The 27500-nt window shown below is 35.6% G+C and overlaps 1 protein-coding gene across 2 annotated transcripts in view; it reads left to right on the plus strand.

Moving 5' to 3' along the window:
- GABRB2 (gamma-aminobutyric acid type A receptor subunit beta2) overlaps positions 1-27500 on the plus strand; it is a 165350-nt gene that overhangs the window by 115175 nt on the left and 22675 nt on the right. For both annotated transcript variants that reach the window (XM_086758986.1, XM_086758987.1), the window contains exons 6-8: positions 23675-23812; positions 25002-25154; positions 26280-26524. In XM_086758986.1, coding sequence (XP_086615112.1) covers positions 23675-23812; positions 25002-25154; positions 26280-26524 — 536 coding nt within the window. The remainder of the gene's footprint in view (positions 1-23674; positions 23813-25001; positions 25155-26279; positions 26525-27500) is intronic.

Consider the following 27500-nt stretch of genomic DNA (forward strand, 5'->3'; position numbering starts at 1 on the left):
GCGTCAGACTGGGAAAGAGATTTCTGATCCCACCTGGAGTAGTGTCCAGTTCTGGAGCCCCCAACACAAGAAGGACATGGACCAGTTGGAGAAGGTCCAGAGGAGGGCCACAAAGATGATCAGAGGGCTGGAGCACCTCTCCTATAAGGACAGGCTGAGAGAGTTGGGGCTTCTTCAGCCTGGAGAAGAGGAGGCTCCGGGGAGACCTGATAGCGGTCTTCCAGTACCTCAAGGGGGCCTACAAGAAAGATGGGGAGAGGCTGTTTAGTAGGGCCTGTTGCAATAAGACAAGGAGTAATGGTTTTAAAATAGAGGGAGGTAGATTTAGATTGGAAATTAGGAAAAAATTTTTCACAATGCGAGTTATAGAACACTGGAACAGGTTGCCCAGAAAGGTGGTGGAGGCCCCATCCCTGGAAACGTTCAAGGCCAGGCTGGATGAGGCTCTGAGCAACCTGATCTAGTTGGAGATGTCCCTGCTCCTTGCAGGGGGGTTGGACTAGATGACCTTTGAAGGTCCCTTCCAACCCTAACCATTCTATGATTCTATGATTCTATTCTATGATTTACTACTAATTCTGTCATCTGCAGTGACAACTATCTGTGCTATAGTTTTTCTATAATATTAATGTTTCTCTGGCTAACAAACCCACTGTAAGAGTTGAAGCTGTTTTAATCTAGAATGATTTTGTTGTTATTAGTATAGAATATTTGAAAGAAGCTGTTAATAGTAAGAGAAATCTAAATGAAATATAATGTAGCTGCTAATAGAGAATGGTACTACTGTGGGTTAACTGCTGAAGTCCATTGTGTTTTCAGGTTATCAGCAATAATTGCTATCAGGATTATGGCCTTTACATCTAATTACCTCTTTAAATAAAGCCGTTATCGTAAGTCTTTTTCTCTTCAACATAACGTTTTTTGATTTGGGCATGTAATGATTCCTCAAAAGAAAGCACACTTTGTACAGATTGGCCCCATTAGTGCAAACCACGTAATAAGATAAAACTGTCATTTGTTACACGTTTCTTTTTTTTCTAATGATTGTTTCTTGCTTTTCTTACAGATTACAAACAGATATTGATAGCATCAGGCAGTACATAAAGAGTACACTGATCTGATTTGTCTCTCCCTAAAGATTACTGGCTATATGCTGTCTGTCTTGCTTGAACACAATGAACAGTTATTGTATTTTTTATATATTTTACTTAAAAATAATGTGTATATCCTATCTGTACTCATATATAACTGCAAAAAAAAAAAAGAGAAATTCAGTATTATTTATCCATGTATTTTTAAGGAAAGTAAATTATTTCAGGTAATCAAGAGATTTTAGTATTAACAAGATTTGAAAAATAGAGCAGGTATCTTGAAATCCAGGGGATTAAATGCACTTCACCTGATTGCGTTTATGTAACATATGGATGAATTCCGGATTTAGCCCTCTTCCTCTATTTCTTTGACAGTATACTTCTCCCCCGCTTATGAAACAGGGAAATACTTTGAATTTTGCTAGTTAAGAGAAGTGCAGTTTTCAGAAACATTCAGGCCAGCCTCCTTTTATCTGAAATGGTTCAATTGGTGAATTTTTTTTTTTTTTTTTTTTTTTACTGCAGGGGAAGTTGACATTAACTGACAGTAAACACTTAGAATATTGAGGGCATTTGCACATGAACATGTGAGTGCCATGGGGAGGAAAAAAAAGTTACTTCTGTGTCACAACCAGTCTTCAACAAGGACAAAGACATTTGTCTTTTCTTTTAAAACTATAGGTTATCAAGTATGAAAACAAATGTTTGTCACAGGAAGCAGACATTCCTTTGTAGAACTTTTTAAAAGTGAAAAAAAAAAAATACAAAACCCAAAACAGAGACCAAAATAAGCCCTGCTGCACGTGTTATTAATAGCAGCAGAGCTCAGGGAGGTATGAGGATCTGGAATATTTCAATGAGGAACCCTCAGGTCTGAGTTTTCAGCAAATCTTTAGCACCAAGGTCAGGCTGGTTCGGATGCTGCAATTATTTTTGTCATCTTTGCAACCAGCCAGGGCTTTCATTTGCTTTGTAGGATGAGTTTGAGAGCTGTTTGTTGGGACTTCCGTTCTTTGTTTGGCGTAGTTTTTGTTGGGTTTTTTTTTTTTTTTCTTTCTCCTGTAGTATAAAACCTGACAGCAAAGGTGAGAGGTCAGAACAATTCAGGACTAAAGATGTAAAGGAGAACAAGATACTCTGTGAGGTTTTCTGTTTGAGACTGGGTTACAAATTTAAATGATGAGATCATGCTATTACCTACTTTTTTACGGAGTAAAATACAAAATTGATGTGGAATGTGCAGAGCATATTTACTTGAGATCACTGATACGTAATATTTCAGAGAGGGGCTGAGGCTGGCTTCTTCGCTGTGTGAAAGCCATCTATGTTTAAGATATGCAGAGTGTAGATATCTACATGTATGTATATGAACTACCATGAGGGAGCATTTTGTTTCTTCTAAAGCAGCGTTTTCCTGTTTAAAGTTCTAGGCGAATGGTACATCTACTAATACGGAAATCAAGTTTTCAGTTATGAAAGTTAATGTAGAGAAAATCAATTGAAAAGGTGGAATGGCTGTCTTTAAAGGCTCGATAATGAGGTAGTGCCTTGTATCTAAAGTAGAGATTGATCTCCATGTGTAGATAACTCAAAATGTTCTTTTGTGTTCCCACAGAAACATTTATTTGCTGTTTAAACTATCGATCAGCCAAAGTGAACTGCTGATAGATTGTTTTATCATCTTTTTGTTGTCGCTACGTGCAGTTAAAAGCATGAGAAGTTCACTGTTGGGTAGCGTCAACACCAGCCATCTTCAACAAAGACAGAAAGCATGCAAGAAACGCATAATTTATTAAAATAAGAAAGATTAACTAGATGAGGGAGAATTTTCCAGGAATTGTCATTTTATATTCATTGAACTTAGATGAAAGGAAAGTTAGAGTAAGTATGTTCTTACTTTTCCCCTTGAAGTTACTTTTCAATTTAAGATATGTATATATTGTATGTTTCTCTCTAATTATGCCAGTATCAGTCTGTAGATATGCTTCAATCATTACACAGCAAAATGTATAAACAATTTGTGAGTCATAGCCTAAGCACCAGAAGCGTGTTTCTTCCATGGCAACTGCTTATATTCCTAGTTGCATTAACTCCCAGAACAGTGTGGTGTGTTGCATGCACTAGAATTTCTTGTATCTGTTATTAGTAGTGATCTTAGTCTTGTTTTACTAGTATAGCACTTGCAACTTGGGAGGCTGCAGAGTGGGAGCACAGTGGAAAGGAATAGCAATAGTGATCAGCAGAACAGACTTAGATCTTCTGTTGTGGGAGACAAGGCAATAATGGAAAGTGAAGAATGCAGCCTATACTGTAATTCTTTATTCATTATGTCTTTTGTCAGACAGATTTATATCAAACTTGGACTGAAAATTGCCACTTGTAGAAGAGCACAACTGCAATAGACAAATGGAAAATAAGTTTGAGGAGGAGCATTTCAGAATAAGGACTGCCAGCACTAGATACTTTTTCACTCAAAACCTGACAATGCTTCATTATCCTTCCTTCATTACTTGTATATTTTTGATCACAGGCTCTCACTGTGACTGCTGGAAAGTGCAAAGGTTTCAGGACAGAGGCACTGTCTGAAGGACTATGCTTCACAGATTATACCCTGCAGAGCTTTTGAGATACCATCTCAGACAGCACTTGTTTTTCAGAAGTTATTTAGCAATCCAGCTTTTAGAGCTGAAACTCTCTTGAAGGTATCTTAAGTTACCTGTTAGTCTTCTAAAAATGTTGATTCCTACATATTGCAGAGTTTTAAAAGCAGTGCTGTTGTGGGAAGAGTTAAAATACCTGATTTTATAGATGCGAGTTATAATTGATGCTCGGTGCACACACAGGAATTGAGACATTTCTTTAATCAACAGCTCGCAGCCACTTTACAGTGGATAATTAATGACACTTGCTGAGCGAGAGCTGAGCTAGGGTCACCAAATGCTCTAGGTGAGGAGCGTGTTGGGAAGAAAATCCACAATGCAGGAACAAGTAGCACTCGCACAGCACACATCATGCCCTGGAGGCTTTTGTGCTAGTGTAAAAGCAACTTTGCAAAAGCAAACACGCTTACAAAATAAATTGGATTTGTTAAAGCTGCTTGTATTTAATAAAACCACTACAGAAGAGATAGGAATTTCTGTTGTTTTGGTGGTTTTGTGAGATGGACTTCCAAAACATTCTTGTTTTCATTCAAGATCATCTATCTTGTATTCCAGCCAAACTAGATATGTTACTCAAAACATTTTCCTCTATTATTGCCTAGTTGTTATGTTCTTTCTCCCCTCTGCAAGAACCTATTGCATTATTTCTCCCTGTTTATGCCACCAGGAAAAGCATTATGAGTGTCATATTGTAAACAGTAAGACAAAGACTTGCCGTAGACAGTCTTGTCTTTAGTCATTTCTACTCCACTTTGACACTGTATCCACCTTTTCTCATTAAAATGTCAGACCATAATACATTTTGCATCAATTTATATGAGGCAAAGCTAGATAGTTTGACATCTTCAGTATCCTTTTGTGTGCTAGAAGAATATAAAGTGCCTCAAGTTTTCTCAGTGCACTGAGAAACTTTTTTTTTTTTTCAGATGTTGACTGACTTTTCACTGTCACAATTAACACACGGGACTTTGCACATTTCACTTGAAGAATTAACTACTTCTGCCCTTCTTCATGATACACAGTATGATCGTCCCCTTCTATTTCAACAGCACAATTCTGTGTGGTGAGAATATTTTAGTTAAAACAGCAGGATATCTAGTACCAGATATTTCTCCCTTTCCACTTCTCAAAAAAAAAAAAAAAAAAAAAGAGAATTTAGTAATCTGGCAGTGCCATGTTCAACTATTCCCAGCTGAACTGGTCACATAACTTCTCATTTCTTTTTTTATCTTTCAATATATGTATTTTTTAATATTAAAAACTTAAATTGTAGCAGTAAATTTGGGGAATCAGTAGTATATAGACTTAATTCACAATTTCCAAAATCACAAGTTTAAATTTACTTTTCAGTAAAAGTGATTGTAAGCAATACAGAGCAGACACTTTCATTTTATGATTAAAAGTTATATTTTCAATATTGATTTAAAAATGCTAAGTGAGAATTGAAGTAAGTGTTCCATATTTCTGTTATTCAAAGGACAGCCTCAAGGCAAAGATGAACATTTTTGAAACACTCATTGCATTTCCACTTAGAAAGACGTTACCAGAATTTCTAAGTGAGGTTTTCAAAATTTTCTCTTGTTATTTATGTAATTATCAAAGCTCAAAGCTTTAATCTTGATGCTTTATTTGTCCTGCACTGCAGCTACATGTGGATTTACTAACAGTAGGGTTCATTAATGCTGGGTTTCTGATATTTGTTCCTTTCCTTTCATCATTTGTAGGATAGGATTTCAACTCATAAGTATAATGCTGATGGATGTAATTAATGGCTTAATCAGTGACTTCATCTTTTCATCAGTGAGGTAGTCCAGTGACTTGCTGTTAATGCTAATGAACTTGCCAGTGAATCTAGAGGAAAAAAACATTAGCTGCAATCATTTAAGATAGTAGAATTGAATTTGGATTTTAATTCCCAACGTTGGTAACTGTTACAACCTACCAGATGTAGAAAAAGGTCTTATTAGACTTTGCAAGATATCACTTCTGGAATTGTGAAAGATGGGTATGTTTCCATGGAGAGTTTGCATACATAACAAAGCAAATAAAAACTTTCTTCTAAGCAAGTGAAAAATACCAGAAGAATTTAAGAGACTATGGTGGTGATTCAGTTCATTATTTGTCTCAGTTCATTGTTAAGATTTCTACTGTTGTTAACACTTATAAAAAAAATGGCAATCTGTATATGAGGAGCTGTTCTAATAATTCTAAGTAAATCAATGTTCTAATTGCTACTTTGGGCACACAAAAGATAAATAGTGGGATTTAAGAAAGTCTCAGATCAAGTTAACTTTAAAAATACCATGGAACTGAGTCTTCATGGTTGTTCTGCATATGTTGCTGAGAAGGTGCTCTTGACCATCCTTTCAGATAAGACATTCCAGTTGTGTCCTGACGAGAAAGACAATTTCATTTACTGATCATCCTCCCTGCCTGTTTGACCTTATTTTCTTCCAAAGAGAACAGGACCTCAGGGTGTTTCACACCACCTCCTTGCCCACTTGCCACGTGGTGTAGGCACCACCATTGTATCCCTGTGGCCACTCACAACAGCTTATAGGAAGCATTGTAACTGTTTGAGGAGAGTGGGTAAAAGATGCTAATAAGTGAGATTTAAACTATGTGCAGAAGTATAAAAATAAACATATTTCAGTGTTTCAACTGTATTACTGGATTGGATTGGGATTTTGGAATGAGTCAGAATTCTGTAAGCAGCTCTGGTAACTGAGAAGGCAGTGCCTCTCTCAGTCTAAGGGAATCAAGGATCTAAATTGCAACTAAAGGAGCTGTCTAGCAAACATACAATAATTATGATCCAAACATTTGTTACTGCATACTCCTTTTCACTTTATACTTCAGAACAGGTGTTAGCCACAGTCTCCTGGCAAAATTGTATCTTTGCTAATTAAATTCTGCCCTGCTAAATTCCCGCTGAAATTTTAGTTGGATTTTTTTTGTTCCTCACTGTATGCCATAAATTGTTGTGTGAGGCTGCTTTGTGCTATTAAATGGCTGTATTTAATTAGTAGTTGACGTACTCCTTATCCCCTAATACAGTGTCTTATCACTTGTGAAGTGATTTAAAATTTATTAATGCTGGTAGCTACAATCCATAAAAACTCACTCTTGGTTTCCCCAGTCTTCTAAAGGGAATTTATTTGGGTGAAACCTGTTTTTGAGAATTGTCTCAAGGGAATGTACAGGTAGAACTGTGAAGTGTTTCCTTAAAAAAAACAAACAAACAAACAAAAAAAAAAACCACAAAAAAACCTTCCAAAAAACCAAACCACAACCAACTTCATCTGTGCTAAGAACTGGTTTTAGAAGAGAGTATACTATAATATGAGCTAAGCTGAAACGTCGTTCTCATAAGCAGACATATTTTGGAAGTATGCTACCAAAAATCGTTTTTCTCTGTGCTGTAGGCAATTCACAAGTTAGCACTTCATAACACACTATGGATTGATTTGCACATAGCTTAAATATATACTTGAGCTGCATTTAGGTAATAATAAAGCCATAAACACTTTATAGTCTACCAAAGATGAAGTTAAGGCAAACAGCTTGAAAGCAAAATTGTTTCCCTTGTATTTTTTTCTGAATATGCTTCTAAAAAAATTTTCCTTTTTGAGAAAGTCCTTTCTTTATTGCAATACTACTTTTTTTTCTTCTTTTTCCAAATTTGAGTTTATTTTTCACTTCCTGTAATTTAAGTGCTGAAATACTTCTAGTCTTTCTAAACTGGAGTTAATTTTGCCTTGATAGTGCTGTTTTTCATATGATTGGGTTTCCTTCACTGTCTAGTCTTGCCTTGATGGTAAAAGCAACTGAAAACAAGTACACAGTGTTAGCCTAATATTTTTTCTGATCACCCTTCTGGGGTGAAGAACATCTATTGACAGATCCTGAACAGGTGTAAAACCTCATTACGCTATTGACATTCCACACCATTTGAGCATCTGCTACTGTACCGCTCCTTTCTTAGAAAAAAAAAATTCTTACTGCAGTTTCTGAGTAACCAATGACTTTGAAATATTGACATATGGTAACTCTGCAGAACACAGATGATGTAAGTGCAACTTCTGATATGTCTTCTCATGGTAAAACAGCACAAATGAAAGGTTATTCACAACAAAGTCAGTGGAAATTCTTTTTTGATGACAGTATCATTCCTGAGTATGCAGTTCAGATATAACTCCTCAGGATTTTTGCCATTGTCATGTACCACAATTAGTGTTTTGATGATTTCCTATTTTTCTTCTTTCCTGATATTCATTGTCACTTATATGGTATTTTTCTTAATATACCTGATACTCAAGTTATGTGCAGAATGTTTGTAGCTAGGTGTATATTTTTATGCATATTTTTATGCATTAGACCATGTATTCATACTCTGCTATTTAGACTGGTTAAACATTTCAAAATCTGGATATTTCAAAAGAAATTTAGCATATTTTAACATACGTTTTCAGGAAAAAAAAAAAAATCTGTTTCTTTTTTTCCTTTATTCAGCTGGTTTTTAATGGATTGCTTGCTAGTTTGCCAGTAGGCTCTTTAAATGTTGGTATTATGTTAATTCCATATCTTCAACTATCAACCTTGTTCCAAGTGATCCCACAGGAAGTGTAAACAATACAATGCTATTTTCCTTATTCAATGATGCATTAAATAGTTATAACGAACTGGGCCATGAGTGCGTTTAGGTTAGTGTAAAGGACAACAGTTTGATCAGTGCACTGTAGATTTTTATTTTCTTTATTCTTATTAAGCTGGCAGACTGCCTCCTATGTATACAATTCCATCCAAAACAAACAAACAAACATCTTGGAAGGAAAGTTACAGTGCAATTACTGTCCAGTGAACATTTACTAGTATTAGACTCTTTTTCCCTCTTTGTCTCATTAACTTGTCTACAGATGTTGATCTATTTTATAATTGTGATTCTGATATTGGAAGGGGTTTTTATCAGTGATCTCCAGCTATGTGTGCACTAAGGCTGCAGGGAGAACTGGGAGTGTGCCTTAGCAGGTGCAGCCGTTGAACGTATAGCTTACAGCTCAGTGGTGCATCCTCTTAGCTATTTGCCATCCTGCTCCCAGGCATCTGATATTTACTGTGCTTGTGACCACAGGAATATGGGTGCTTTGTTTTTTTCTGGGGTTGGGAATGACGCTCTCCTTTATGTTTCACATACATTTGTGTCTGTGGTACTTATTAGTACAACATGTACTGTTGTTAATGGCCAGACAGTTCCATCAAAATGAAGAGTCTAGCTGATGTGGTCATCCAGAAAGGGCTATTTCACTTCAGCCCTTTTAGTTTTGTTTTTGTATGTATTTTTACTGATGATTTTTAAACTGCTGCACTGTTACGAGTTTGCAGACCTGGATGGTTTTTGGTTTCCTTGAAGAAAAGGTGTCCTATTTCTTCCCCTTCGGCTTGGCCACGTTTTTTATTTCAGTAACTCTTAGTACTTTACAAAGCAAGAATCAGACTCAGTATGTATTTATATATAAGTGCTTGGTATAGGGAAGGTAATAAAATATTTCTTAGCCATTTCTCTTCTGTGCACACCGGTTGGATATAATTACAGGTCTTGTGCTCAGGAAGACATTGGGTTTGCAGCCTTTCCACTTGTCTAACAGCTCCATGAGATGTTCCAAATCAAAGCAGCTGTTAAAAGCCACTTCGGACAGTTCAGCTCTTCAGTGTTCCCACTTCTAACTTGTGACAAAACGATGTGATAAAGCTCTAATGAGACAGATTGGTATCTCAGTTCAGTGCCTTTCAAAGATGTGTTACACATTCCCATTTATTCTTTGCTGCCTAAGAGGCCTTTCATTCTAAGCTTTGGACAAATAGTCCAAACCTTATACAACAGTAGCAAAAAAATATTTCCTACCAAATACTACAGCATGTATGTGCTTGTAACATAAGCAGATTGCAGCAGTAATTCAAGTATTATACAAAGCTGGGAGCACCACAGGTAGGACAGTGGCTTAATAAACATGTTTACAAGGTGGCTGTTGGATACCTGCAGCACTGATGCGTTCCTGAGCCTCCCAGAGACCGAGGATGCTACAGAGCAAGGAAGGAATCCAATTTTCATGCTTAGAGTAACAGAGCTTGCTTTACTTTCAGCTTCTTGCTTCTACACAGAAGCAGTGTGTTCCCTGCAAATAGTAATTTTCTGATTCGTGAACCACACAGACACATACAGGATAACACTTTCCAAAGGAAGTATAGAGTTAGAAAAGAGGAATATGAATGTAGGTACTGATGTGTGATGCAAATAAGTCTGGGGTTGGAAGGATATGCTAGGAATGTCACTGTACAGGGAAGAAAGCACTTTAACTAGGGAACACACAAGCTCAGGTATGGAGTATTGTAGGCTCATGTGAAAATATTGTGAAATATTTCTTGTTTGGTTTTTTCTGTTTTTTTTTGTACTTTGGAACAGAATTAGAGTTATAATTCCTTCAAGAATGAAGCTGTGCAGTTGTGTTAGAAAAGTATAGTGATTATGAAGTACTAATAATAGCATTTTCCATTACTTCATTGTGTATTATACATTATTGTATTATTCATGTGTTTTTCTCCTAGTTTTTGAAGAAGGGTGTTTATTTCAAAGGCACGAGAGAGGTGCAGTACACATGAGGCTCTCAGCATAAAGACGTAGTGTTTTAACTTCTATATTTGAGGCTGATTCCCTTTTATGTATGTTAAAATACTGTACTGGATTCTTTTTAATTAACATTTACATGCAGATATCCTGCTTTTCCAGCCCAAGAGGCTACCTTATGTAATACATATTTGCATATTGACACAGTTATGATACTAGAGCTAGAGGAAAACAGAATAAGAGTCAACAGAGTGTGTTAAAATCTCCTTGCAGGGAGAAGTTCCTTTAAGTGTTGGCATTGTCTTGTCTCAGACACTTCTACTTCAAAAATAGGCATAGCCTCGAGTAATGCCTGGAGTTGCTACTCAGAAGGAAAGTGAATATTAGAAAAGTTATAGGCAATATTGTTAATTTTAAAACTTCTGAAATATGAAACACAATGATAAGGTCGTCTTGGTGTGGTACCTGGGGATGTCAATGCAAACCAGAAGGGAATGCAGATTACTGAGTAAAACAGGATATTGCCTATAGGGTGAAATTTAAAATGGCTTTGTGGTACATGAAAGACAAAACTTTAAACTGGCCTAGAGTAACTTAACTTTTTCTAGTGAGGAAAATGTGAAAGAAGGTTGCTTCTGCATGGATTTTGCAGAAGGCAGCTGCTTAACAGCATGTTTGGGACTCTTCAGGGTTACAGTCTTCCGTGCCAATTAAATGCAGAAAGCTGAAGTAGATTTTTCTCCTTCTTTGGTCTTGTCCCGATCTTCTTTTAAAATGCTTCCACTTTCTGCTACCTTGTGGATACCTATCTGCAACCATTAGCATCTTGTTACTCACAAAATGACTTTTATTTGCATACTGTTTCCAAAACCTGGAGGGTTGGGTGTCAAAATAATTCATTCTAACCTCTTTCAGCATTCTAGGAAAGTAGCTGGGATACTGCCAACAAACCTGTGCTGTCTTTTCTGATAGAAGTGTCACAACAGAGGTTTCTACAGAAGAGTCCTCTGAGCCTTGAGGTACACAACACCCACTGAAATATTTTGAGAAAGCAACATTGTGGTTTCTGATACCAACCAGGCTATGTGAAGGACATCTAGGAATGTTTCAGATCTATTGCAATTTTGAGGAAAAAAATTGATGTAGCTTGACAAGATCAGGGTCTTTAATTAACATTCCTATGAACTTAATTCACATGGTACTGTATAAATATTTCTCTACAGCAAAGGTACATGTAATTATCCTTGAAAAAAATCTTTTAGAAGATGGAGGACTTACCCAGATAGGAAACTACATTAAGAAAATTCCCAAATCTCTATATATGAATGACTTTAGGAAGAGTACTCATTATAACTTAATAATTACTAAAAGAAAATAATTTTTTTTGCAAGCATTGTTAAGTGTTCAAAAATCGACCATAATTCTATGTGTAAAAAGATGTGAGTTTTAGTATTTTAATGGTGTCTAACTCTTACCAATAAGAGTTTTTAGCATATTGTTGTTGGACAGTCAATAAGAGCAGTATTGCTCTTCTTTCATAAAGAGGTTTTTACTTAAAATTAGAAGAATTTTAGATAATATGATGTTCTGAATACTGCAGGTAAAGACAGAATAATATTCCAGAACATTGCCTCATACTGTGTTGCAAGCTAAGATATCTTAATGAATAAATATTTTTTTCTAAATTAAACAAATGGCATGGGCACCAAACAGCAGGAGTTTCTTCTACAAATTACATTTTTCTCCTTGTGGCTTTGGGCTTTAATGCAGCTATGGAATAATTAAGCAGAGTGGAGCATTAATGCAATTTTATAAAAAATGTTAAGGTTGCCAGATGTTGTTCATTTTTCCTCTCTCCTTTATTTTTTTTTCAATGTACATCAGCATTCAAAATGTAGGCTAATAGTGGGTTGTGGGGAACTTAGATATGTAAGACCAAATGTTGTAAGGCATTAAAAATTGAGCTTATGTAGATGATGCTTTACTGATTTTTTTTTTTTTTCCTTTTTGGTGGTACCCCTCACTTCTATTTTTATTGGTTTTGAAAAGACCAACTCTTAAATCAGATAAATGACAAAAGTCCAATGTCTACAGTCTTTCAATTAAGTCTTCTCTTAAGTAAGAATATTGAGAGATTTAATTGCCTGTTAGGAAACAATATTCGATATCTGAATTTCCAGAGCATATATTATTGTTTTGGACACCCATTTTCCTCTCTATAAGTTTCACATTAATGTAGCCAAATAAGATAAAAGTGTAGGCATCAGCTCAAGACATGAGGATGAGTACAAGTTGCAATGATGAAATCAATGGTAGGGTGCAAATGTAAGTATTTGTTTTCCTTACTGATCTTTGTCCTTAATAAAGGATGGGAGGAGAAAATAATTTTTCATTTACACCCATTCAGTGTGGATGTACATTTTACTATAAAAGTTCTGTTCCTGGAAGCACGACTTACTCAAGACTAGAAGACAGTTCCTAATAATTGCTTTTAAACATCAGAAACAGTCTTCAGTTTTATGCAAAACTTAGGGTTTAGGACGTTTCCATCAATCTTCAAAACTACCTTTTTAGAATACAGCTGAGAAATTCAGTATGTATTTGCATCAAAGTACAAAAAATTGTTCCCTCTGCACTCAAGTTGGATTTTTAATATTAAGAAAAAGCAATACTTTTAAATTGCATCATTACTTATGCATATGCCTCATTTAAAAACACATAAAAGATTTCATATTTGATTCTTTGGTTGATGAGACCACCCATGCAAAATCTACTCCATTTTTAGCTATTTTGCAATTATGTCCTTATTAATTCAGATATATGCTCAAACCTGCAAGTTAGATATTGCCAAATTAATTTGCTCAGGTAAACACAAGCATGGCACAAGAAACTTGCCGAGTGAAGACTAGGCAGAGGCTGAAAGAGGCTTATCAGTTGAAAATACTGGCATGTCTTCAAAATTGCTTTGCTTGAGGAAATGTACTGTCAACAGAACAAAGAGGCCAGGACAATAGCATAGGACCAGCATGGTGATGTTTACTCTCTCAGGCATTTGTGTCTTACTTCTGCTCTTTCAAAACAGCTCTGACTGTTTTCTCATCGGTAATGTTGTCTTGACTAGACTCAGTCAGATTATCCAAGTATTATGGTCTGCTTATGAAAAAAAAATGTACCATAGATCTTTTAAAAGATCTGCAAAGTTGGGGTTTTTTTCTATACTATACATGTTCAATTATTCAGTCTCTTAGTTAACAGAACACTACACAAATCCACTGGATGTATCACAGTCAAATAGAGCTCTTGTCCACCTGTTTGTTTATGGTTTGTTATATAATGATCCAATTAATATTAAAGAGATACAAGATGAATTTACTGAATTTTATTGAGGTGAAAAATTTTAAGCCTGTGTATTAAATACATGTACTTAATTCTAATCCTTTTTACACTGGAGGTTTTTGTGTATGGTAGAAGGTTAAAATAGGCCTTAAGCAGTCTCTTGGCATTCTGAGTTAGTCCTTCAATGTGTATACCCGAGACAAGCTTCATGGGAGATGTGCTTAGTTTCTTATTAAAGTTATGTCTTGTGAGCTGGATGAAACAAACGTTTTTCTGTAAGCAATTTTCAATGTCAAAGCTTGGTACTGAAGATATTTCTTCTTTTTATTTAACTTGGACTTAATTTCATGGAAGAAAATATTTATGAATGATGCAGTAACATTTTCTTAAGTCTTGAAATGTAGTATATGTGTTATATTTTCACTTTGGAGAATGCTCTGAAAAGAAGCTCGTTGTCTGCTTATACCTGATTGCACTTGTCTTCTCAAAATGGTTAGCTTCACTTCAGTTCTGTGATTCTGTTCATTTTGTGATTCAATGGCATTGAACCAGATCACTTTAGAATTTATGTATTCATTTTTATCACATTTACATCAGCTGCAGTTCACATTTAAATAGCAATTTGTTATTTCTGCCTAAATGTTGCTTTCCTCAGCAACAATTGATATCGTCCTCACGGTTATATATTGCAATTTCCTACTGCATCTTTGAAGATCTACTCTTATGAGATGTGAAAGTAAATTTCTTGGTTCTTCTGTATAGCTGATAATCAAATTTAGCTTCAAGAAAACAGACCATTATCCTGGGCTTCTGAATATTCAGCTTCCTAGTATTCTACTGTAGTCTACTTTTAATTAAAAATTAAACTAAGCTTACCACTCTCCCACTAAAAGTCTCTTACCATGTAAGAGAGATTTTTTGTGTTTAATATAGTTACTTGTGTGTTCAAGAGCTCCTTTTTCATATTATATATAATAAACTTTATTGCAGAATTGTAATGTATTTTAATCTACTTTTTGAAATCTATGAATTGAGAGGGTTTTTAAATAATTTCACTGTTAGTGGAAATGAGAAATAAGTATGTTTAGCGCTATTTTTATACTGGCAACAGTTGCCATGCATGTTTTCTTCACATAACGTTTTATTGATATCACCCATACTACACTAAAATCCCCTTCAAAGATGATCCAAACTTAATCAATGTGTAAAACTGACTTATCCTTGTCAATCTTGTCCTCAGAAGAGGTCCTCTGCTAAACTGTGGCAGAACTGTGGGATAGGATGTTTCTAGGTACTGTATAAAATGGGCATGGTTATCTAACTTTGTCTACAGAAATCAGTAATTTCAATAGTGATGGAAATCCCTGAACGTTGAACATTTAAATAAATAAAACAGGGCTGGATGTATTATACATGATTGTGTTCTGGGATATGCTTAATAAATAAACATAGCGCATGGTCTGCAGGAAACACGAAGCACAAATTAATGATGGAGATCAGAAGAAAAAGATAAAGCGCATTCCTGCATGTGATTTGTGGATTCCCACAGATCTGGGAAAGACTTGTACTCCAAGCTGCACAGAAAGTGCCAGTGTATAGCACTGCAGAGACTAGCACTGGATGGTGTGATGCCCAGTTGTTACTGGAGTCTCAGAATATGGTTCTGATAATGTGGCATCTGCTTTGGGCTAATTAGACATCGTTAGCTTTGTATCACCAGGCACCACTGTGTTGCATATACTCATCTCTTTTATGTGAGGAACACTTAGACTTGCAAGATTTCCGTGGTGTTGAATCCAATAACTTCTTAGATCATTCATACTGGTGGGAGTAACTGAACTTATGGAGGCAGAAATATTCTGAAAAATTGCCGAGTCCTAGGAACTACAAGGCTTTTTAAGTATTATTGTACTGATACAGTTCACGCTATCTGTTCCTGGTCAGTCAATGAAATGATAGTTAAATGTCAATGACATTTAAATGACTTGTGCCAGGACACCTATTCTGTCATTTACCAGGCTCACCGTAACCAAGAATCAACCTGAAGTGCCTGCATGGAAATTAAACTTGATTCTGTTAATGTCATAAAAAGCCTACTCTGAGCCTGAGAATCAATGTTGTAATTCCACTTGTCCATGAATTTTTTTTTAATAGCTTTAGACTGTCCTACAGGAATTATGGAGTCACATTTCCTTCTTCTCTTCTTTTTTCTCCGCACCCTACTCTCTCCAGTAAGGAAACATTTATACAACTTGACGATCGTTGTTTTTTGAGAATGTTACCAATTTAATCTAAAAATCAGTTGACTTTCACTGTAGTCAGGAAATTGTACACCCTCTTTTGTATCCAAATCCTTGGAGCCTTTTGGGAAAAAGTCTTTGAAGTGAACTGTAAAACGAATGTTAATGTTTTATGCAGAAAGACAGAATTTTGAGATGGTGAGAAAGAGGAGAGAAGCAAACACCATGTGGTTTTTCCAGTTTCTGTGATGACAGATGTATTCAGCAGTACACAAACTCTGACTTTCCTTCTCCCGTTCATATCATCCCATTGATTTCAGTGTATGGTGACTTGTATTCCCCTCAGCTTTGAAGATCTCTGCAAATTCAAAGAAACACTTCGAACTTATTCTTTCTGGCTATGTGTTTGAATGAATAAGTGGATGATGAAGAATGAAGTGATGCAGTGAACCAAGTTTGGGTGTTCTGAAGGGTTTGGGTGTTTCAGAATAGGCTTTGCATGTTGCTTATGATTTTATAAGTCATTTTATTTTTTGTTCTGTGTAAATGCAAAACTGCTGAACAAATTATTGAAATTAGAGGAATTGGTGGTTCTGTTTTAAAAAGGTTTAAAAATAAATAAAGTGCATAGATATTACTACTACAGGTGTTCCATGATCTGTTTATATAATAATAATATAATATAATAATCCTGTTGGATTAACCACTTATTTAATACTTCTGTATAGCATTCATCATGTGGTACAGGGCCTGTAGGTGTCAAGTTCCTCAAACAGTCTGATTGTCTATGGCCTGCGTTTATATAATTTAATATGTCTTAGGAATGTCAGCTAAGACTATTTTTTATATTCTTAAATATTCGGTCTGGTATAGATATCCATCAGTGCTCTGTGTTTTATTTTGGGAAACTACTATATTGTGAGTGACTAGGTAAAGAAAATCCAATTGGTAGCAGCAGAGATATGAGACATTAGGTAGCGTGGTACTCGTTCTCTACCTATAAGTCCATAGATTTTTGTATATTGTAAAGTAATTTCATCTTTTTAAAAAAAAAAATACCATACCTATAAAACAATGATGTTATTTTCCACAATGTATATGCTATTCTTCTTGTAAGTGGTTGCTTTATAATAGTATTTAATTCCAGAACGTGCCGTAAACTGAGTTTTCATGTGTTTTTTATTGGTGGGCAAAAGACCTCACGTATCAGAAAGTTTGTGTAAGGTCAGCTTTCATTGAGCCTGCAGACCTGCTGAGCAAAAGTCTTGCTGAAGTGGCCAAATTGTACTTTGTCATACTTCCACGCTGACAATGTTCAGCATGGCTGACAGAGAATGTAAACAGAGGAACTTTTTTTTTATAATCTTGAGCAGATGGGGTTAGGATTAAGACAGTTCCCAACAGGGTCCTTTCGTCTCATTGCTAATGCTGGAGTAATTCTTCTTAGTTTGGATGTGATGCTGGATGTACTCATGTATTGGCCAGTGCTGTTCCAGTGATGCTCAGAGAGTTTGCTGATGGTTCAGAGCAGAGTGGGGTTAATGCATGGCCTCAGAATCCTCTCTGTTTTTGCCACATTTTCACTGTTTTTCATATTTATGTCATTATTTTTTTCCACAAATCAACAAATGCCTTATCTTTAGTGTCCAGGAGCTTCCACAATATTAGTAACACGGACCACTTAAATTCCTACATAGTGTGCACTGTAGATGTGTGTGTTCCTATTTATCAATCTAAAATATAGCCCAGCTGTTGTGTACAAACAAAAGCAATGTGAGACAGTGAAATCTTACTAATAAATCCTGAGGTTTTTAGGAAGTTGGCTTTTTTTTTTCCATTGTGTGATGTTTCTGATAATTATCTTGTATCTAAATACTCTCACACTCAGCCAGTACTGCTACAGCTTTCATTTTAGGTTGTTTGTATTTAAAGAATTTCTGAATTTTGACTTCTGTTAAATAGACTGGAAAAAATAGGCATTTTTGTAGTTCCTGTGTGAAGAAGACTTTATTACATGTATGCTAGTTGTTTATTTTTATTCTACAGTGCTTCATCATCTGTCATGCCTTGAAGTACAGGCGATGATCGACTCCTTGGCCATGTTAATGAGAGTTGAGAATGCTTTGCTTCTCTCAGGATGGGTGCCATGTTACCTGGACAATGTATTGATTTAGTTGACTGCCGATGTGTGATGCATGACAGAAATGAGTAATTGAACTTTCTGAATGTGAAGTAAATCATACTGCTGCTGATACATAAATGATTTAGGAAAAAGCAATTAATCAGATTGTCTGTGCTAGTAGCGGTGCTACGTACAATTTTATATATAGCAAAGCAACAGTTCTTTTACAATCTAAATCACCTAATATTTTGTGTTAAACTCAGATTCCTGCAAACATAACTTGCAACATTTTTGGTTTTAATATACTTTGCTCTCTACATGATTGACATGTGATCTGATAGCTTAGAAATATTGAGCTGACATTGATTAGTTTTGCCTCTTTCTTGTCAAGAACCACAGGTTATTCTTTCTAGACTGCTTATTACTATTTTAAATTGGTTGGTATTTAAATTATTTTACCTTGTAAGTGGAGTTGTTTTGGGTCCCAAATGTCTTCAAATGGATTTTATTATATCCACAGGTGATTGCACTTTAATATCTGTAAAACACCCACTAGAGACATGAATAGGCCCATTTTCTCTTCTGGCAGATGTTTTGCAGATATTATACTTATATCCAATTATCTTTGGGTACTTTTGCAGTACACAATAGCATTCATGTGCAGATGAATAGGATATTCTTTTCTCTCCTTCTCCATGTTATGAAATGAATGGGATAATTTACCCTTGGAAAGAGAGAGAAGGATTTTAATGAAAGCTTGAACAGACTTCCTGAAATAATTTTTCTCAATCCCTACTAACAGTGTCAAAGTTTCAGCTTAGCATTTTCGCAGTGTAAGCACCTTAAGCAGCAGGGAGTTCTGCACCATCTCCCCAAAGCAGCCCAGACCTGCATTTTTTTGGAGTCTTTGGTTTGAACTTTTAGTTGAGATTTTCAAAGGAGTTTAGCTCTCCTCAAGAAGTAGTCATTGATATTAAGGCTGTGAGAGTATAGGGAGAAAGCTTAACTGCATCCTCATGGTAGAGGGGCAGTGCTGGAGCATTTGGCAGTCTGGTGGAATGTAAATCATGGAGTTCTTTCCTGCATGAACCCTGGTATGATTAGACAGTTTAAGGCCAAACCATATATAGGCTGTTGGGCAGTGAAGTTATACTAACAGATGTTCTAAAAAATGAAATAAACTAAAAAGCCGCTTGGGCTTTTTATAAACATATTTTCTCTTACATAAAAAGTTGTTGTTGTCTTTTTTATTTTTTGCTGTAGCTTAATCAAGAGATGGATGTATTAGTTATGAAGTTTAACAGTTAAATTAACTCAAAATGAAATAAATTACTTGGATTAATCCCTCCAAGTTCAGTAAATAGTATTAGAATCTGGAACTCGCTGTTGGAGAGCAGGGTAGATTTGAGACAGAACACGAGCAAAACGCAGCAGTATCACAAAGTAAGAGTGAACCCTCACAACAAGGTATGTAATATTCTTTCTAAATTCAAAGGATGTTCTTTCATGTTTTTTATGATATATACTTGCTTTTACTTCTCAAGATCAGCCAATTTATTCCTTTTTCTTTATTTTATTTTAGATTTCATTTTATTTTTCTCTCTTAAACCCTAGAGTGAGACTTGATAATAATATAATTAAGCTGACTGCCTTTTTTTTTTTCTGAAGATAGACTTGTGACCAGAAAAGTAAGATATCATGACAACTTGACAAATTTCAGGTCTGCAGAATCTGCACTTATTCTTCATATCATGTAACCCTTAGAAAAATGACCAAAGAGCTTACTGCACTGAATGGAGTACTTCTGTTTCACAAGGAAGTGTGAAACGTGTTCTTTTTAAATGTCTTACTGAAGTGGACCTATATTGCCATGAACAGTCATTTATGACCTCCATCCATGTACCATTGATCTTCCTGGAAAAGTACCTCTTAAAGCAAATGAAGCAGATCTAGCGGTACATAAAATCTGATATTCTGCAGAGTGTAGAAACAGCTTATCAACAGCCAGTGCCCAAGTGCTAACGGGAATTTCCCTTCCTGTCAAACAACTGCTTCTCCATTGGAAGAAGGTACACCAGTAGATATAATGGTCATATGTATACCACAGAAAGGGCAGAGAGCTTTCTTTCCATGCAGTATTTGGGAATACAACAACAGCTTTTCTTATTAGCAAATTCAGGGGGTAAGGAACAATTTGCAAAAACAGTCTGTTTGTTGGAGTACAGCTTTTACAGATACCCACTGGAAAAGCAGAGGATGAGGCCAAGCAGGATGAGACATTCACACTCACAGCACAGAGAAGAGGAGAGGAGTTACCAAGAATGTTGCATTAGCAGTGTCAGAGCCAGAACTTGGTATAAACTTTTACCACAAGAAATAATGAATGTAAAAAAGCTAAAATTAAAATCACAGTATATTGTCAAAGGTTTTGAAGTTGTATTCCATAGCTCAAGTCTGTTGGTTCAGAAACTGGTAATCTCCATTACGTGACTAAGTACAAGTGTTCCTCATTTCTTAAAATGTTCAGTACTTAAACATGTCTCAGTATTTCAAGTCATTTTGGAAGGAAAGAAACTTTTAAAGTGTTGTGCTCTTCCATTATGTATCTTTTACTCTATTTATATTGTGGAGAAAATAAAACAAGGTTAATTGAAGAAATGAGAGATAGGGATGGTGGCTGTCATGTAATTAGGCAGTCTTGGGAAATAATAATAAAGTAGCAAAATACATTATTTCCTCATGAGAACAAAACAATTCCAATCTCCTGGGTGAGTCTGTAATTTGACTCTTTTGCAATAATTTAACTGATACTATAGAACAACTCAAAATCAGTTCTAGCAGCAGCCTTCGCCAAACTAAGGGTGCCTTGCTTAGCCATTGGAAATCATTGTGCTAAAACTATTCTTATCTCTATAGCATCTCTTGGTCAACATGCAACAAGTTTGTGCAGTAAATTTCATTTCAGACAATTCTTTGTGGGGTGCTAAAGTTTTTTTGTGCAAAGTTACAAGAAGCGGAAAGCTTCGATTACATGTTGATCTTCTTGAGGCCCTTTCAAAGGGCAAGAGGTAATGGTTTTAAAATAGAGGGGGGTAGATTTAGATTAGAAATTAGGAAAAAAATTTTTACGATGCAAGTTATATAACACTGGAACAGGTAGGTTGCCCAGAAAGGTGATGGAGGCCCCATTCCTGGAAACATTCAAGGCCAGGCTGGATGAGGCTCTGAGCAACCTGACCTAGTCAGGGATGTCCCTGCTCCTTGCAGGGGGGTTGGACTAGATGACCTTTGAAGGTCCCTTCCAACCCTAACCATTCTATGATTCTATTCTAAAGATGATGAGTGCTGATGATTAAAAATGCAGGTTTGAACGTACTTTATTATTTCACAAAGTGTGTAAGAAGCGTCAGTATGATTCTGAAGTCATGGTTGATGCTTGTTTGATTACAGAGGATAGACCTTCTACTGACAGGAGTAATCTTGGCTCTTTTTCAGACCTCTCATGTTTTAGATTCTGAACAAGTAACATGTAACAAAGGCTAATGGTGTGACATATAGGAGATTCTTTATTTCACCAAAATTCAGTATAGAGGAATGTAGCCAATTTTTTTTTTGTCACTATCCAAACAGAGGAGGGAGGCTAAATATTAGGGGAAGTTATTATTCAAAATTATATTCAGTTATTCCTTTGATTCTCCTCTTGGTGAAACAAGAGAAAGTATGAGGGGAAATGAATCTGTGACTAGTGATGAAAGCTATTTGTTGATGTGACTTTATATTTCTTAAGGAGTTCTTGATATGTCAAAAGCATATCATGTTCCACATTGTAGAGCTTTTTCTCCCTCAACTCTTGAAGCTTATTTAGAAGATACAAGCCTCTTTTTTTCTTTGGTTGATGTCATCAGCTAGAGCTAGTGAACTTTTGCGTAAATGGAAAGATTAAGGGAGAATTTATTTCACTAATATTTTCAAAAATCTATTCTCTCATCAGTTTTGCTGTTGATGTCAACTAGTTTGAAATAAGAGTGGGTTCCATCTTGAATTCTTCATGTTGATGAGCTGTTAAAAATCCATCCTGTGTGAATGAGATAGCTCTGATTCCTGAAATTAGTTTTCCATTTTCTATCTTTGAACTACTTTAGATTTGCTGCTAGCCCCATGAAAATCAGAATGAGAGTGTGGTGTAAACAAATGGCATTGCTATCAATATGCTATAGGAATGTAACTACCAGAATACTTTAAAACTTGCTACATATTGGATAGATTTTATGGTTGTTAAAGTGTTTTTACAGATTATTGGGTTCATATCTTCAAATTCGCTTGCCTTTGACTACTGCTCTGCACCTGGATTATACTTGGGTAATCAAAAATTAATGATGTGTGGAAACAGTTTTATAGTTTCTAGGTTATCACAAAATGCATAATCTGCATTATTCCTTGAAATTAAGTGCTATTTGAGCACTCCAAAATGGTGTTAATTATAAATTTTGTTCTTTGTTTATGAGTTAGAATTTAAAATCAATGTCAAATATGAATAATTTTATTATGTCAGTTTCCCAAAAGGTCATAGTCATTATTCTGTTTGAGTTGTTATTTTTATTTTCAATTGTTAACAATAAAAACATTGAAAAGGCTACAAACTTCTTTAATATCTTATTTCCTGCTTTTGTAGCAGTTTTATTTCTGATGTCTACTGATCAGTTCTGTATACCAGCTCTGGAGTATGCAAGTTAGCTCAGCTGCCATTTGGCAAACCCAGATGCATATTTCATGCGTATGTTTTATAACTGTGTGAACATGTGCTGTCTTCTGGGGATTTTTTTTGTGGGTGGTGAGATTTTTTCATTTCTTTGGTTGGTTTTTTGTGGGTGGTTTTTTTGCCATCCAGAATAATGACTGTTGCATCTGCTACGGTTGCTTCTTACAAGGGCCTCACTGATTGTGGCTGTCTTTTATTGCATTAAAACCATTTTCAGAACAAGAATGATGCTGTTTTTAGAAGTGAAATCTAAATGGGTTTCAACTAGGGTTTGTCCTTTTCATCCGTCGTTGGATTATAAACTACATAGCATACAAAGGAAATACCATGAGATAACTGTACGCTGAGTGTCTCTCTTACCAGTATTACTCTCACTGTCCTCTTTCCTATGCTGGTCATGGTGCACAAGACAGAAAAACATTCTCTTCCGTGCCTCACTTGGTGACCTGGTCGTGTTTCGGTTACCAGTGCTGATGTTTCAGGCCGAGGTCTGAAATTACAGCAAACCCACACTGTTTTATCTAGCCTTGGGATAAGAAGTTACCTTAAGCTCAATGTACACTTACTATCTATATATGGGATGTGTGTATTAATTTGTTTTTAAAGATTTTCTGTATTAATATATTGATATATCTTTAAAAAACCCAAAGATTATAATACAACTAGGATTGCCATTTGAAATTGTATTTGGAATTACCCATGTCTGTATGTTTGCATGTATTAAGTTATTAACAGTTTAGTTTTAAAAATATGTTTTAAGTTGTTTTCTGAATTAATTTTCTGGACTGTTCTCCATGACGGCAGAAGAGATGTGTATCTTAATTGTTTACTCCTGTTTTTATAGATGGCTATACAACAGATGACATTGAATTTTACTGGCGTGGGGGTGATAATGCAGTCACAGGAGTGACAAAGATCGAACTGCCACAGTTCTCCATTGTAGACTACAAGCTTATCACCAAGAATGTTGTTTTCTCTACAGGTTTGTGGGGGGGAATTCACTGGGAAGACTTTCAGAAACTGTTTAGTTTTCAACATGCAGTTCAGGATCTGAGCAAAAACTTTAGAAACAGGAATAAATTAGAGCAGCAACCGTGAATGTTGCAAGGAGCAGTTTTTATTTCAGCTTTCACAGTGTGTAAGGCATCACTCATTAACATTATGAGGAGGATGCAGTAGTCTGTCATGTTAAGGCTCAGTCAGATAAGCTGCATTTTCTGTCTTCCTATGGAAACCGATTAAGCCACTTACACACCTCAGTGCCCTAAACCCAACAAGGAGTAACTCAGCCTGTAGGAAATTTAGGAACATTTCTCTCACTATTACTAGAGATTCCTTATGCCAAGCTGTGGGTGTATTAGACTAATTATTTTGTCTTTGCTGTAAAACCTTTAAAATCCTTGTTCCACAGGATTTGTAGTTTAGCCTCTGCTAGGAAGCATATGACTTTCTGAAGGCTGAAAAGATGCTTTGTGAGGAGGAGTAGAAAATAAGATTGGATTTCATAAAATAAAAAACAAACCAAGAAACAACTAGAGCATTTCAGTGGTGCATTTGATTGTTCAAGAGAGACGAGTTGGGGTGGGCTGTTACTGTGTGATGTTCTCTACCTACTTGAGAAAGCTGCTAGGTGTGTTTACAAAAGAAAAAAAAAAATCTTCAAAACTCACTTTCTAGCTATGGATAGAAATCATCTTTGGAAGGAGCATAAAAGGATTGCACATCATCAATTCTTTGAAACCAAGTAGAAATGGGACTTGAATAGTGATCTCTAGGCAGCTGTTTCAACAAGTGTTTATATACCAAAATATTTCTGGTGTCCAGTTGCATTGCTTTGAGAGAAGGTTAGAATAAGGGTTACACTGAGGTAGGCATACTGCAGCTTGTCAGGGAAGAAGCATTTCTATGCTTTGGTGCTCTGAAATGTATTTGGGCTCTTGATTGTTGAATATTATTATTACCAGCAGATATGTGTTTAGGAAATCCTTATACCCTTAGAATAAAAGATTATTTAATCTGAATTCTTGCTAGAAATTCTGCAGCTGATTATCCTGGATCTTTAAACTATGTGTGTACTCTATGTTGCATGAAACAATAAAACCAAAATGACAGAAAAATGTTTTCAGGCTTTATACAAGTAAATTATGGCCATACCAACTATTCTCTTTTAGGTGCCTACCCAAGGCTGTCTCTCAGCTTTAAACTTAAGAGAAACATTGGTTACTTCATTCTGCAGACCTACATGCCTTCTATTCTGATCACTATCCTTTCCTGGGTTTCCTTCTGGATTAATTATGATGCTTCAGCTGCAAGAGTTGCTTTAGGTAGGCATTTCTACACATCTCGTGCAGTGTGTATGAGCTGAATGCTTTTTCTTGCTTCTGGCTTAGCAGATAGTGCATGATTTGAAAAATAAATCTGTTAGATCTTTTTATGTCTGGCTTGTTCTTTTGTATGATTTGAATCACCATTTATATAATCACAATTTAAATTAAAATTGAAGTGATTTCGTTTCTGAATTAGCTAACTGTATAATAATTGTAACCAGAATTAGCCTAATTGTCTCAATGTTTTCTGTTGTTGTTTTGCTGCTTGTTTTTCTCCAAAGAGAATGCATTTACTTTGCTTTTGCCCATGGCAGTCCAGAATACACATTCAGTACTGTGTTGTGGATTATAAATTGCTTTTCCTTTCAGGTATGAATTAAATAATAAGTTAGCTATACAATCCTAATAAAACTTTAAGTTGAAGGCTTTATTCCTTACTGTAACCTTACATTCCAAAAGCAAAACCATTTCCCTAATTAATCTCTAGAGTATACTTTTATATCCCATCAGTAATCCCATGTGTCTTTGTTTATACTGTGCCCCTCATCAGAGGATCCAAGTATGTTACAAAAATAAATGTGAGTATATGTTGCCAAATTTTGTGTAAATCAGACTGATTCCTGCCAATACAACCCTCATGTAGATGAAATAAGTAAATCACTGTAAAAGATACAATTGAGAATTTGATATTTTAACTTTATAGAATACTGTCTGTTTTACCAGGCCTCTCTGAGTAGCATTTTTTTCTGTAAGAATTGAAGACTGCAGACATCCTGAAAATGTTGGAGGAAAGCAAGATAACAGTGACTCTAAGCTAGTAATTTACAACTGACACTCATTAGAGAAGGTTACAGTTTAGCTGATTAAAACCATACTCATAGAATCCAACTCCTATTTGTTTGATTGAATGCAATTTATTACAGGTGTAATCTTCTTTACTGCACAAAAAAAAATAAAAGACAAAGATAAGGAATTCAGACAGAGGTTGACAGTGAAGTTTTCTTCCACCAGGAAAAAAAAAAAATTTAGAATTTTTCAGCTCTAGTATTTGAATATTATTAGTAATTATGCTAGAAAATTAAAAGTAATTCAGTCAATAGACTTGTCAATTCTTTTTTCCAGGAATCACAACTGTGCTCACAATGACAACAATTAACACCCATCTTCGAGAGACTCTTCCCAAAATTCCATATGTGAAAGCCATTGACATGTACCTTATGGGATGTTTTGTCTTCGTTTTCATGGCTCTGCTGGAGTATGCATTGGTCAACTACATCTTCTTTGGCAGAGGACCTCAGCGTCAAAAGAAAGCAGCAGAAAAAGCTGCCAGTGCCAACAATGAGAAGTTGCGAATGGACGTCAATAAGGTAAATTGAAACGGGGATATATTTTTAGCATTGCCCCAGGAAGGCAAATTTTCACTTCTGCTAGACAGAACTTAAAAAATGTAATTTCTTGTAGAAAATTAGTGGAGTGGGATTATTATAATTTGTCTTAGCTGAGCAGTGTACTTAGCCACCTCAGCAGTGAATGCTGCCCTCTAGCCTGGAAAACTGAATTCCTTTTTTTTTTTTTTTTTCTAAAGCAATGCACTCAGTTAAGCTTTACTGTGAGATGTTTTCTTGGTTAGGATGTAGAGTTAAATATGTCTAATCTGTTTTCAAAGGAACAAATCCAAAATGATGGCTATAGTTGATATTCTAGTAAGAGCTGTATGGAATGTTGGAAATAAAACCTAAATTTAATCTACTTTCATAAATGTTTCAGATGACCTGTATAAGAAATATTTGCTACAGAAGTGTTTAAAGCTTAAAAAGTTTGCATATTTTCAATGCATAATGGCCCACAATACTGTTGGCTGAATGAGAAACTGCTCAGAAATAAAGCATCAACTCGCTGTGCACTTAATTTTGAATCTGAAAATGGTCCCCTGAGGATGGAGAATTGAGACAGAAAATAGATTTGCCAAAATACACACTTCTGCAAAAAGTATCCATTATGCTTAATTAAAATGGAGCACTTACCAGAAAGCACTCATCGTTTTTTCACTTGGACCATTTTGGATGAGTTTCACCCAGTGGCAAATCTGGGCTGAATGCTAAAATGCACTCGGTGTGAAATGTATAAACTTTCACACGCATGCAGAATTGGAAAGTTAAATAAAGTAAATGTTTTGGGGGACACGGCATGTGAGGCTTTTTGAATTTGTAATTCAGGATGATACTCCAAGGGAAAAAAAAATCAAAATAAGAATTAAATCAGAAAAAAAACCAAGTGATTATTTGTGAAGTGGAAAGATAAGTTTCATACAGCTCTAGTGGTGGAATTTCTCTTAGTTCAGAA

This window comes from Chlamydotis macqueenii, chromosome 14, assembly GCF_036417535.1.
Source record: "Chlamydotis macqueenii isolate bChlMac1 chromosome 14, bChlMac1.mat, whole genome shotgun sequence".
NCBI classification, from domain to species: domain Eukaryota; kingdom Metazoa; phylum Chordata; class Aves; order Otidiformes; family Otididae; genus Chlamydotis; species Chlamydotis macqueenii.